The sequence below is a fragment of the Mastigoproctus giganteus genome, chromosome 9 (genome assembly GCF_048544385.1).
Source record: "Mastigoproctus giganteus isolate SK-2022 chromosome 9, ASM4854438v1, whole genome shotgun sequence".
Classification (NCBI taxonomy): domain Eukaryota; kingdom Metazoa; phylum Arthropoda; class Arachnida; order Uropygi; family Thelyphonidae; genus Mastigoproctus; species Mastigoproctus giganteus.
This window is the reverse complement of record NC_143583.1, coordinates 84,530,079-84,544,959: the sequence shown is the minus strand read 5'-3', so window position 1 is coordinate 84,544,959 and position 14,881 is coordinate 84,530,079. Positions and strand designations below refer to the sequence as shown.

Here is a 14,881-nt window from a genome sequence, read left to right as displayed (position 1 = left end):
ATGGTACTGGGGCGCAGTAACACTATCCACAGCGTTACTCAATGCATAGGGTTACCTCCTGACGTTACCTCCTATCCGTCTAGCGACAGATGGACCAACGTAAAATACATGCGAGGTATCAAAAAATGCTCTTCAGGGATTACACGGTGGGCTCAATTGCAGCTTAGGTGTAGGGATGCTTCACCCGCCTTCCGAATTTATCTATCTGTCAATCTTCCAGTCCAGAAGGATTTAACCCAACGCCATTTCCACATGGTGTGGAAAAACAGGTGTCGTAGCCACTATGCTATGGCAAGGTCATGAAGGCACATAAAATATAATTATTTCGTCATTTCTTCTTTTCTCATTAAGCCTTCTACCGTCTTCTAATTATTTATTTTTATTTGTTTATATGACTTTTGAACAAGTGAACTATTTGAGCTGACTTGGGGCCTTGTTTAATCGTTTACATTAATTAATAACGTACTGATTTTATAGAGTTGGCAGCACTGAACATCATATAGGGCTGTGATCTTCAATAACATTTTCCCTGTACTGTAAGTAGGAAGAGAGAGTTAGGAAAATTGCTTTATATTTGGATTACAGATCTTATTTATGAAATTGTACGCCGATTTGAAGTTTAAGCTACTAAAAACCGTCCGTTAGTGTGTTCTTTGACGTAAAGTTCATTTATCGAATTTCCTATTCGAAAACTTCATATTGGAACACGTATTTGTTCTCATTCGTATTGCGCTTGTTGCATATAATAGTGCATTAGGAATCTCATCACTAAAATTAATGTAAACGATTTATTTATTATTATATATATTTTTGGAATACAATAAAGAGGAAAGCTGGAAGCATTCCTTTCAATATATAGTATTTCTGTACAGTGTTACATTCAGTGACTCAAATAGGATGTGGGAACCGATTTGATGAGTTGTTTGAAGTGTAAGTGTGGAAAACACTTGTTTTAATAACATGTCAACCGAAGAACGTTTCTGGGCAGCAGTTGATGTAGTTCGAAGTTTATCAGAAAACGGTGAGTATTCTAGAAAACAATTTTTACTAATCGTATAAATACCACGGATTTGCTCAACCGTATGACATTTCTGTGATTTTTGCCAAGAGTGTCAACTTTTGTGATCAAAAATATTTATTTAAAAGTTCAATAAAGTTAGCCCTCTGTAATAATAACATTTTTCTCTTCTTATTACTCAGTTTTTGTTTCTGCACTCCCATAAAGTATTAAATTTCAGGAATACAGAAATGACATTTTCAGAAACATCATTTTCTAGTTAATATCTGAATATGAATGAAGTAATATAGCTCATTAGCCTAGAGTTCTAGTGCAGTGGTACTCACTGCCGCTGGATAATAGCCTCTGTTGCATGTCATTATCACTCGAGCATTTCCATTTGCACACTATGAGAAGGGTAACCAGATTGGTGAGGGGAATGAAGGGATCCTCTTACCAAGAGAGGCTTAAGTTCTGCAAATTGCAATGGCTGGAGACTAGGCACCTGCACGGTGACCTGATTGAGGTGTATAAGGCCTTGAATGGGTTGAGCACACTGAATTCTGATGGGATTCTTCCACTTGTTCAGATTACGAACCTAAGGGGACATAAATTCAAATTGAGGAAAGACAGATGTAGAATAGATGTGCAGAAATTTACCTTTAGCCAGCGGGTGGTTAATTGCTGGAAGAAACTTCCATCTGTCACTGTGGAAATTGATAGGTTAAATAAATTTAAGGAGGAACTGGACAAACATTTAGAGGGAATGGTTGTGTGAAAAATTTTTTTTTTTTTTTTTTTTTTTTTGGCTGATGCTGCATTCAGCTCATACACTTGCTTTCTTGCATCACATGCCACTACTACTACTATTATACTCTTTATGAAGAATCATTTTCTACAGGGCTAGTTCTAGGTATATGTTGAGGCATGCTGTACTCATGCAGTGTACTGGCCAAGTATTTGTAATGAAGGCATAAACAGGCCAATTTTTTTTTGTCTTAAATATAAAACATACCAGAGGAGCCTTGTCCATTAAGCATTTTTTTGTTGGCTATAGTTGCACTTGAATCTTGTTTATAGAAAACATGTTCCTGCATATACTGAAAGAGCTGTATTTTAGCATTAGTAACAGCATATGACGCAAGAAAGCAAGCTTATACAGCATCAGCCAAAAAAAAAAAAAAAAAGCTTCCCATTTCACCCATTGATTCATTCCAAAAGTTTGTCCAGTTCTTCCTGGAATTTATTTAAGCTGTTAACTTCCATAACAACAGATGGAAGTTTATTCCAGCAATCAACCACTCGCTGGGTAAAGGCAAATTTACACATATCTGTTCTGCAACTGTCTTTCCTCAGTTTCAATTTATGTTCCCTCAGCTGCGTAATCTGAGCAAAAGGAAGAATCCCATCAGCATTGAGCTTGCTCAAACCATTCAAGTCTTATACACCTCAGTCAGATAACCTAGCAGGTGCCTAGTCTCCAGATGCTGCAATTTGCAGAAGTTGACCCTTTTTCCTCTCGCCAGTCGTTTTGTGCTCTTCTCTGTACTCATTCTATGAACTCTACATCCTTCCTAAAATGAGGCTTCCAGACCTGTACGCAGTACTCAAGATGTTGCCTGATCAGGCAACATCTTGAGTACTGCGTACAGGTCTGGAAAATCAGGCAACATCTCAAGATGTTAGGGTAGCTAAGAATAGAAACAGGTGCAGGTATACTTGCGTGTACACCAATGCTAGGAGTTTAGTAAATAAATTTGATGAATTTGAGGTATTGCTCAAAACATCGAAGGCAGATATTGTTGGGATATCAGAGACGTGGTGTCACACAGATATAAGGGATGCAGAACTGCAATTTGGGGAGTACAACGTCTACAGAAAGGATAGACAGGATAGGAAGGGAGGAGGGGTTATGCTATTAGTTAAGAAACACATAAAAACCAAGGAAGTGAAGCCAGTCGACATCGCTGGACAGTGCAGTGTGGAGTCAGTTTGGTGTGACATAAACATTGGGAGATCAAAATTGAGAGTAGGAGTGTGCTATAGGCCTAATGACTCTGATGAGTATAATAAGGAACTGTACAGGGAAATAGAGTGGGCCAGTAAATCAGAGTGTCTTATAATGGGAGATTTTAATTTCCCAGATATTGACTGGAATTTGGGGACTGGTTACTCACACACTAGCAGGACTTTTGTGGATTTATTGGATGATTGTTTTCTACATCAGCATGTTCGGAAGGCAACTAGAGGGAGTAATACTCTTGATTTGATTATCAGCAGTGATTCTTCATGCATTAAGAATCTGCAGATAAATGAACCACTAGGTGGCAGTGATCACAGTGTGCTGAAGTGGGATTTACTCAAACAGGTAACTACCATTAGGGGTAAAGGGAAGGGTTATTGCTTCCGTAAAGGCGACTACGATGGACTGAGACAGTATTTAAATTCTATACAGTGGGACCAACTGATGATGTTACCAACAGCAAATTCAAAATGGGAAGCATTCAAAGAACTTATCTTGGAAGCTACTAGGCTTTACATACCAACTAAGAAATATTGTTCAAGGTTTAGGCCGAAATGGATGTCAGATGAACTAATGAGGCATATGGCAGAGAAGAAAAATGCATGGTATACATACAAATTAACACATGACACAGAAGCCTATGATAGATACAAGTTGATATGCAACCAAGTTACAAAGGAGGTTAGGCAGGCGAAGGCAGATTACGAGAAATCCTTGGCAAGGGATGCAAAGAAAAACAGCAAAGAGTTCTTTACTTATGTAAACTCTAGAAGGAAGGGGATGAATCAGATTGGTCCACTTGATATTGATGGGTCAAGTGTTGATGATCCTGCTCAGGTAGCTAACAAACTAAATGAATATTTTGCATCGACATTCACACATGAGGAGTTATTCAGCGAGGGGAATGCCAGAGGTGTATTCAACTCTAGCAGTAAGCTACAGAATCTTGAAATAACTGGGAGTAAAGTGGAGGAGAAACTGTTGAAGATAAACACAAGAAAGGCACCCGGGGTGGATGGGATCTATCCAGTTATATTAAAGGAGGCAGCAAAGGAAGTAAGCAAACCCTTAGCCATAATTATGAGAGCTTCCTTGGACTCAGGGGAGGTACCCATAGACTGGAAATGTGCAAATGTGACCCCAATTCACAAAGGAGGATCAAAGGCTGACACAAGTAATTATAGACCTGTGAGCTTAACTTCTGTTCCAGGAAAATTAATGGAGGCACTGGTTAAAGAAGCACTGCAGGATCATTTAGACAAGACTTCAGTTATAGCTCAGACACAGCATGGTTTTGTTAAGGGGAAGTCTTGCCTGACCAACTTGATTGGATACTATGATGCAGTCACAAAAGAACTGGATGCAGGGAATAACTTTGATATTATATACTTGGATCTTAGAAAGGCTTTTGATACTGTTGCACATGGAAGACTGCTACACAAATTGGAGCAGTGTGACATTGGAGGCAAATTGCTGCTAGGGATAAAGGGGTGGTTGAGGGGGAGAAAGACAGAGAGTGGTAATCAATGGACACTGCTCATTGTGGACTGATGTTATTAGTGGAGTCCCTCAGGGCTCAGTGTTGGGTCCATTATTGTTTTCTGTATTTATAAATGATATTGATGATGGTATATCGGGCTTAATGTCCAAGTTTGCAGACGATACAAAGGTTGGCAGGGTTGTCAAGGACACTACTGACACTATGCTGCTGCAACAGGATCTGGAAAGGTTGAGCAGATGGGCTGAGAGGTGGCAAATGAAGTTTAACATTGACAAATGTAAAGTACTACACATGGGAAACAGCAACCCCAGAGCAACGTATCAACTCTGTGGTACTACACTGACAGTGGTAGAGAATGAAAGGGACTTGGGGGTGGTTGTGCAGGCAGATATGAAGTTCTCTGAGCAGTGCAGACGGGCTGCAAGAGTAGCTCATGGAGTATTGTCAATAATATACAGGAATTTTTCCAGCAGGGATAAGGAGGTGATTATTCCATTGTATAAGGCGATGGTCAGGCCACACCTAGAGTACTGTATACAGGTCTGGAGGCCTCATTTCAAGAAGGATGTAGAGCTGCTGGAACGAGTACAGAGAAGGGCAACAAGATTAGTGAATGGAACAAAGGGGTGCTCTTACGAAGAAAGGCTTAAGTTTTGCAAATTACAGTGTCTGGAGACTAGGCACCAGCGAGGTGATCTGATAGAGGTGTATAAAGCCTTGAATGGTTTAAGCATGCTCAATGCTGATGGAATTCTTCCTCTAGCTCAGGAAAATCACCTGAGAGGGCATAAATTCAAATTGAGGAAAGACAGATGTAGGATAGACGTGCGGAAATTTGCCTTTAGCCAGCGGGTGGTTGGTTGGTGGAACAGACTTCCATCCCTTGTGGTGGAGGTTGATAGCCTAAATAAGTTTAAGGCTCAGCTGGACAGGTATTTTGAACGAATAGTGGGGTGAAGTGGAAGTGGGTTTTTTTTTTTTTTTTTTTGGGCTGATGCTGCATAAGCTTGCTTTCTTGCATCAAATGCCTCTACTAATGCTAATGCTGCCTGATTTTCCCATTTGCCTTATGCAAATGGGTAAATCACCTTGTAATGACAGTAGTATATTGTCATTAGTAGAGGCATATATTGTGATGTCATGTACTAACTTTTGTAACATCTGCAAACTTGGATTAATCTATAAATTTAGTTTATATTTTAAAAATGGATAATGATTCAGTTATGGGTGCACCCTCCAAACTGGTGGCAAGGAGAAGAGGTGGAAAGTAATGATTGACAAGTGAAGACTGCCCACTCATTGCTTTCCCCCTCTTCTCCTCAACTGCATGTTGTAGAACTTCACGTGACATCACAATATATTAGAGCTCAAATGATGAAAAAGAAATGTCAAAACGGCAATCTTTTAAAAACAAGTAACAAAAATTCATACAACGTGCAACCACTGATTCTTCTTCTCCAAACATTACTAGATGACTTTGCGAGCATTAACAACGAGAATTGCCAATGCATGTCAACAACAGAAATGCTTTTTTTTTTTTTTGTTTCTTTGTTGGGGGCTGCTGCCCGTAAATCCCCACTTTTGTGGCTGTACATTACTAGATGATTTCACAAAAAAGACAAAGAAAAAAAAGAAAACCAAGAAAAAAATTCGCACCATATGCAACCACTGATTTCTCTTTTCTGAACATTACTAGATGATTTTGCGACATTACAGAAATGCCTTTTTTTTTATTATTATTTTTTTTTATTAGCGGTTCTGCCCCTAAACCGCTGCTTTTGTGCCCCTACTTTACTAGTTGTAGAAAAACACTTGCTTAACCAGTGCAATGTCCTCAATCAATCACTGTCCTCAGTTGCCACTTGTATATCTCTGATATCAAACAATACAACATTCTCGCACTGATTCACACCATTGGGATTGAACTGAGAAGAAACGGAAAAAATCATGGTAAGATGGAGAAAACTGTAGCAGCAGCATGAGGACATCCACACCCAATGAAGGCAAACCAAAACTGAATCACAAGCGAATGTAGGAAATTGCGCATTCGTAATCAGCCAATTATATAGCTCATCGGGTGACATTTCTTAACCCTGGAACATTACAGCAAATAATTGGTTTACAGATGTCAGTTTGGTTTTGAAACTCAGAAAAAGGAAACTTTCTTATGTTGACGAAACGATAAAAAAAAAAAAAAACCAAACCCAACACCCAGTTGAATTTGTGTCAGCCAAGAGCTTATCTGAAAAATCGAATTTGTTTGGCTTCAGGGAAGCAACAATTATTTCTTACATATCAAAGAAGGTCATCTTGATTTCCTCCTTTCATTTTAATAATTCCATTGACTGTGAAACAGGTGATCAGCTGAAACCAGAAATTGTAACATTTTATATTGTAACCAAGTCTGGAGCAGATACCGTGGATCAGATGTGTGCGACTTACGATGTGGCACGAGCTTGTTGTCATTGGCCAATGGTGATATTCTACACCATGCTAAACATTAGCGGAATCAATGCACAAGTGATCTACCTGGGAAATGAAAAAGAAGTAAAGAGCTGCAGACTCTTCCTCAAGCAACTTTCTGCGTAATTAATGACTGAGGAACTTCATTGGAGAATTAAAGTCTCACAAGTCATTAAAGTTTCTCAAGTCTCTTCCCTCCGATTAAGGTTACCGAGTACTGAGCCTTCTACAAGCGCAGAATGGGGGAGCATCCTCAAGCAGTGCACTAATTGTGATCTTACATAAATTATAAACAATACTTCTGCTTAGAGCACACAGAAATGATTTTTGCATCTTTCTTTCAAAAAGCAATGTTCCATGAACGAGAGGATGAAAAATAATTTTTTATATAAAAAAGTTTATGTAAAAATGAAAATTTCTTAATGTATGAACATTTGAAACTGTTGTATATGTTATTTATGAATAAACTAGAGTGATTTTAAACATAGTCTTTAATTTTTTTATATGAAACCTAGTATGTATCTGAGAGATCCATTGTGGCCAACTATGAAAATTTTTCTGGTGCATCCAACAAAGGGTTAATTATTTTATTTTATTATTATTTTTTTTTTTTTTGGGGCTGCTGCCCCAAGAATCCCACTTTTGTGGGGGCTCCTGTCCCCCACACACATTCAGCCTCAAGTAAGCAAAACTTAACACTTTTTTTTATTGTGCATTCCTAATAGGCCAATCAGATGTAAACATCTGAACAAACAAAGAGACGCAAATACAAAGAAAAATGAACACCATGTGACAGTCCGAACAGCAAAGTTCATAACCCACCATGACCATGTCACGTGTCTTGGGAAAGAAAAGGATCAATCACTGCCGTATCATCGAAAGTCTGAAGGGTGCACCCAAAACAGGGTGTTTTCTGAGCATATGAGAGTTTAAAAGTTCAAATGCGTTGTTTACAAACTCTAAATTTATCATTAGTGCAAAATCATATTTTGGTATTGAAATCAAGACTCCTTGGAGGCTATTTAATGGTGCAGACAACACATCTGATTCTCACCCTGTTCAACAATTTGGAAAGGTTTCATTCAAACACTGTTAAGATATTTTAGTAACACAGTCATGTTAGAAACAGATGTAATCTGCTATGCAGAGATTCCTCATTTTTGGGACAACTTGCCATATTTGCAATGTCTCCAGATAAGTATTTTAATTAATGAGACCATAAAAATAAAAGTCAAAGGAATGTTTGCTATTCAAACCATATCATAAACAAGTACAGGTCAATGTTAAAAAAAAGCCAGGAGTTAGGGTTGAATTTTAAAGTGTCGAACAGCCTCCGTAGCCGAGTGGTCAGAAGCGGGAGTGCAGTAGCACACGCTCCTTGAGTAGACTGGGGTTCAAGCCCCTGACTGCTGAATACGGTCGACCTGCCAACCCGCACTGGACCAGCGTGGCAGATTATGGTCCATTTCCCTCGGCATGAATTGTTGAGGAGGCTTCCATTGTGCAGTGGGTTGATAATGGCTGCACTTTTTTTTTTATATTTAAAGTGTCTGCTATTCTGCCCAGACATGATAGGAGGGAGTATATGATGAGAACCTTGTCGATCAATTCAGCCCTGGAGAGATTGTGCAAGGCTCAAGGGGTAGAATTTTTCTCAGCCTGGTCTATGCTTGTTAACAGGAGAGACTGCTCTGCAGAGATGGGATACACTTAAATAGAAAGGATGCAAGAATATTTGCTGATGCTATTAAGACAGTGTTAGGTGGGTACAAAAACTTCTAGCTTTGGGGGATTTTTTTTTTTTGTTTGTTATTTGGTTTTTAGGAGCATTAGCAACTAAGGCCATATTGCTCCGGGGATATGCGGTAGTCATTCCATGACATTTCCACATCCTCCGTATTTGGTGGTCACAGGCTCGAACCCCGGTCTAATCAAGAAGCGTGTGCTACGCACTGCTGCTCCTGCCCACCTGGCTACGGTGGCGCCGCTTTGGGTGATACATGGACTAATAGATTAACAGTAGCCACTGGCAGAGGTAAAAGCAATTCTTGCTCTGCTTCAAATGGAATAAGCAGCAGCCTGGAAAACAAGATGCAGGAGATTTCAGAGACTGCTGGGAGTCATTTCGGAAAAAGTAAATACATGGCCTGTGTTAGGGTAGCTAAGAATAAGAACAGGTGCATGTATACTCGTGTGTACACCAGTGCTAGGAGTTTGGTAAATACATTTGATGAATTTGAGGTGTTGGTCAAAACATCAAAGGCAGATATTGGGATATCAGAGACATGGTGTCACACAGATATAAGGAATGCAGAAAGGGAGTTTGGGGAGTACAATGTGTAAGGAAGGTTAGACAGGATAGGGAGGAAGGAGGGGTTATGCTATTAGTTAAGAAACACACAAAATCCAAGGAAGTACAGCCGGTCGACATGGCTGGACAAGGCAATGTCGAGTCAGTTTGGTGTGGCATAAGCACTGGGAAAGCAAAACTGAGAGGAGTAGGTTATAGGCCTAATGACTCTGATGAGTATAATAAACAACTGTACGGGTAAATAGAGTGGGCCAGTAAATCAGTGTGTCTTATAATGGAGAATTTTAATTTCTCAGGTATCGACTGGAATTTGTGGGTTGGTCATCAAACACTAGCAAGACTTTTGTGGATTTATTGGATGATTGTTTTCTAAAGAAGCATATTCGGGAGGCAACTAGAGGTAGTAATACTCTTGATCTGATTATCAGTAGTGATTCTTCATGCATTAAGAATCTGCAGAAAAAGTATCCACGAGGTGGCAGTGATCATAGTGTGCTGAAGTGGGATTTACTCAAAGAGGTAACTATCATCAGAAGTAAAGAGAAGAGCTTTTGCTTTCATAAAGGTGACTACAGAGGTCTGAGACAGTATTTAAATTCTACACGGTGTAACCAACTGATGACGTTACCAACAGCAAATTCAAAATGGGAAGCATTCAAAGCATTAATTTTGGAGGCTAATAGGCTTAACTGGTTTGTAACTAAGTCACAAAGGAAGTTAGGCAGGCAAAGGCAGATTACGAGAAATCTTTGGCAAAGGATGCAAAGAAAAACAGCAAAGGGTTCTTTACTTATGTAAACTCTAGAAGGAAGGGGATGAATCAGAATAGTCCACTTGATATTGTTGGGTCAACTGTTGATGATCCTGCTCAGGTAACTAACAAACTAAATGAGTGTTTTGCATCTACATTCACACATGAGGAGTTGTTCGGGGAGGGGAATGCCAGAGGTGAATTAAACTCTGGCAGTGAGCTAGATGATTTTGTAATAACTGAGAGCAAAATGTAGGAGAAATTGTTAAAGATAAACATAACAAAGGCACCTGGGGTGGATGGGATCTATCCAGTTATAGTAAAGGAGGCAGCAAAGGAAGTAAGCAAACCCTTAGCTATAATTATGAGAGCTTCCTTGGATTCAAGGGAGGTACCCATGGACTGGAAATGTGCAAATGCAACCACAATTCAAAAAGGAGGATCAAAGGGGAACATAAGTAATTACAGACCTGTTAGTTTAACTTCTGTTGCAGGGTAATTAATTGAGGCACTGGTTAAAGAAGCACTGCAGAATCATCTAGACAAGACTTCGGTTATCGCTCAGACACAGCATGGGTTTGTTAAGGGGAAATCTTGCCTGACCAATTTGATTGGATACTATGATGTGGTCACAAAGGAACTGGATGCAGGGAATAATTTTGATATCATACATTTGGACCTTAGAATGACTTTTGATACTGTTGCACAAATTAGAGCAGTGTGGTATTGGAGGCAAATTGCTGCTTTGGATAAAGGGATGGTTGAGTGGGAGAAGACAGAGTGTGGTAATCAATGGACACTGCTCTTCATGGCTAACGTTATTAGTGGAGTCCCCCAGGGTTCAGTGTTGGGTCCATTGTTGTTTTCTGTATTGATTAATGATATTGATGATGGTATATCAAGCTTATTGTCCAAGTTTGCAGACAATATCAGCGCTACAACATTCTCGCACTGACTCACTCCATTGGGGTTGAACTGAGAAGAAACGGAAAAAGTCATGTATGCCGCTGCAACAGGAGCTAGAAAAGATGAGCAGATGGGCCGAGAGGTGCCAAATAAGGTTTAACATTGACAAATGTAAAGTACTGCATTTGGGTAGCAGTAACCCCAACCCCAGAGTAACGTATCAACTGTGTGGTACTACACTGACAGTGGTAGGGAATGAAAATGACCTGGTGGTAATTGTGCAGACAGACTGCCAGAACAGGTCATGGTGTCTTGTCAATGATATACAGGAATTTTTCTAGCAGGGATAAGCAGGTGATTATCCCATTGTATAAGGCAATGGTCTGGCCACACCTTGAGTACTGTATAGAGGTCTGGAGGCCTCATTTTAAGAAGGATTTAGTGCTGCTGGAATGAGTACAAAGAAGGACGACAAGATTAGTGAATGGAACAAAGGGTTACTCTTACGAAGAAAAACTTAAGTTTTGCAAATTACAGTGTCTGGACACTAGGCACCTGCGAGGTGATCTGATTGAGGTGCATATAGCCTTGAATTGTTGAGCATGCTCAATGCTGATGGGATTCTTCCTCTTGCTCAGAATAATCGCCTGAGAGGGCATAAATTCAAATTGAGGAAAGACAGTATGATAGATGTGCGGAAGTTTACCTTTAGCCAGCGGGTGGTTGATTGCTGGAACTAACTTCCATCTGTCATTGTAGAAGTTCATAGCTTAAATAGATTGAAGGCAGAACTAGACAAACATTTGGAGGGAGTGAATGGGCGAAATAAGGTTTTTTTTTTTTTTTGGCTGATGCTATATAAGCTTGCTTTCTTGCATCATGTGCCTCTGCTAATGTATCCTAAAACGATGAGTGCCTGGAGAGAGCTAACAGTTTCAGTGGGAAATTATAATGTTGTGCTGAAAATGCTAATGCATGCTGAGGAATTAAAAATTAGGCAAACATCTGGAGCAAGTGGATTTGTGAAATGAGGTTTTTTTTTTTTTTTTTTTTGCTGATGCTATATAATCTTGCTTTCTTGCATCATGTGCCTTTAGAAATTAAATTAGAAATGTCTCCCTGAAAGTGAGATTTTATTTTGACTAAAAAATAATACTGTATGAATGAGGACTCCAATAGATGGCATGCACATCAACTGAATATGACCTTACCACATTTTGGTATTGTGTCAAAAATTGGAAGCAATTAGCATTATTAGAGGTATACAATTCAAGAAAGCAAGCTTATGCAGCATCAGCCCAAAAAAAAAAACCACCTCCTATTTCACCCCTCCATTTGTTCCAAATGCCTGTCCAGCTCAGCCTTCAATTTATTTAGGCTATCAACTTCCACAACAAAAGATGGAAGTCTGTTCCACCAATCAACTACCTGCTGGGTAAAGACAAATTTCTTCACATCTATTCTACAACTGACTTTGCATAATTTGAATCCATGCCTCCGCAGGTTCTTAATCTGAACACGGGGAAAAATCCAATCAGCATTCAGCTTGCTCAACCCATTCAAGGCCTTATGCACTTCAATCAGATCACCTTGCAGGTGCCTACTCTCCAGGCACTGCAATTTGCAGAACATAAGCCTTTCTTCATAAGAGCATCCCTTTGTTGCCCTTCTTTGTACTCATACTAGCTACTCTACATCCTTCCTAAAATGAGACCTCCAGACCTGTACACAGTACTCTGGGTGTGACCTGACCATTGCCTTGTACAATGGGATAATCACCTCCCTGTCCCTGCTAGCAAAATTCCTATATATCATTGACAAGACTCCATGACCTGCCCTGGCAGCCCATCTGCACTGCTCAGCGAACTTTATATTTAATTGCACAATTAACCCCAGGTCTTTTTCACTTTCCACTTCCCTGAGTTCAGTACCAAACAGTTGGTACGTTTCTCTTGGGTTATTGCTACCCATATGCAGTACTTTGCATTTATCAATGTTAAACTTCAATTACTACTTCTCAGTCCATTTACCCAACCTATCTAGATCCATTCGGAGTAGTATACTGTCTTTAATGTCGTTAACAACTGTGCCAACCTTTGTATCATCTGCAAACTTGAAAATTAATCCTGTTATACCTTCATCAATATTATTGATGAATACACAAAAGAACAATGGGCCCAGCACCAAACCATGGGAAACTCCACTAATAACATTTGTCCACGAAGAACAGTGTCCATTGATTACCATTCTCTGTAATCTTCCACTCAACCATCCCTTTATCCATTGTAGCAACTTACACTTAATGCCATACCTCTCCAATTTGTACAGCAATTTTCCATGTTCAATGGTATCAAAGGCTTTCCTGAAATCCAAGTATATGATATCAAAATTATTTTTGGCATCCAGTTCCTTTTTGACCACATCATAGTATCCAATCAAATTGGTCAGATAAGACGCACCTTTAACAAACCCATGCTGTGTCTTAATTATTACTGCAGTCTTGTCTAGATGATCCTGCAATTTGCCAAGCCCATACTCACATCTGGTGAGTATGGGTTTGGCAAAACCAGGGGCCGACCGGGCTAGCTGGGTGGGTAAAGTGCCTGCCTGGCAACCCAAAGGTTGCGGGTTCGAATCCCGCCTCGGGCTTGGATCAAAGTACTGCAAAAACCTTGGGAGGTGCACTATGGCCACAGAAGCCGATGCGACAACAACTACCAAAAAAAAAAAAAAAACCCAGGGTCCTGAGCTGGATATCATCATTCTTCTCTTTCTTGGTGATTCCTTTCTACTTCTCTCTCAGCGCCTCCATAGCCAGATGGGCAGGAGCAGCAGTGCGTAACACACGCTTCTTGATTAGACCGGGGTTCGAGCCCGTGACCACTAAATATGCAGGATGGGGAAAGGTCAGTGAATGACCACCGTATATCCCCTAATGCTCCTAAAAACCAAATAACAACAACATACTCCCCCCCCCTCTCTCTCTCAGAGTAACTTGGGGAATTTTTTTTTTGGCTGGTGCAGCATAAGCCTCAGGCTTCCTTGCAACCATATGGCTAATAATAATAATAAAAACTTGTGTCACCTTTTGAATCCCTTTTGTGAATTGGTGATACATTTGTACACCTCCAGTCCATGGGGATCTCCCCTGAGTTTAGGAAGCTGTCATAATTATGGCTAAGGGTTTGCTTACTTCCTTTGCTGCCTCCTTTAATATAACTGGGAAGATTCCATTCACCCCAGGTGCCTTCCTTATGTTTAACTTCAACAATTTCTCCTCCAGTTTGCTCACAATTATTACAAAATCACTTAGCTCCCTGTTGTAGTTTGATAAACTTCTGGCATTCCCCTCATTGAATATCTCCTCATATGTGAATGTAGGTGCAAAATACTCATTCAGTTTATCAGCTACCTGAGCATGATCATCAATAGTTAACCCATCTATATTAAGTGGTCCAATCTGATATATCCCTTTCCTTCTAGAGTTTACATAAGTAAAAAAGTCTTTGCTGTTTTTCTTTGCATCCCCTGCCAATGATTTCTTCTAAACTGCCTTCGCTTGCCTAACCTCCTTTGTGACTTGATTACAGACTAACTTATATCTGCTATAGGCTTCTGTGTCTCCTGATAATTTATATGTATCCCTACAGTTCTTCACAGGTATTTTTTTATCTGAATTAGTATAATTGACTGAACCTTTGAATATAATGAACTCAATATGGATGCTTCAAGGCCATTTTCACATGTTTGTGCAATATTGAATATGCTGTTCTTTTGTATATATGTGTGAGTGAGTGAGACTATAATCATGTCCTTCAGCTTCTTCCTATATTTTTTAACTGCAGGTAATCCAATTCATGGCTTTTTGATTGATCCAGCAGGAAGGATTTGCTACCTCTGAGGCATCCTTTTCAGAGGTTTGCAATTGG

The 14,881-nt window shown here is 39.8% G+C and overlaps 1 protein-coding gene across 3 annotated transcripts in view; it reads left to right on the top strand.

Annotated features, from left to right (window-relative positions):
- Nucleotides 1-512: 512 nt before the first annotated feature.
- Nucleotides 513-14,881, top strand: part of LOC150080508 (acyl-CoA-binding domain-containing protein 5-like) — a 78,099-nt gene continuing 63,730 nt past the window's right edge. For 2 of the 3 annotated variants that reach the window (XM_090381529.1, XM_090381528.1), the window contains exon 1: nt 906-1,021. In XM_090381529.1, coding sequence (XP_090237655.1) covers nt 961-1,021 — 61 coding nt within the window. In that variant the 5' untranslated portion in view covers nt 906-960. Of the gene's footprint in view, nt 537-905; nt 1,022-14,881 lie in introns of those variants that run through there. The other variant, XM_090381530.1, reaches the window with a different exon arrangement.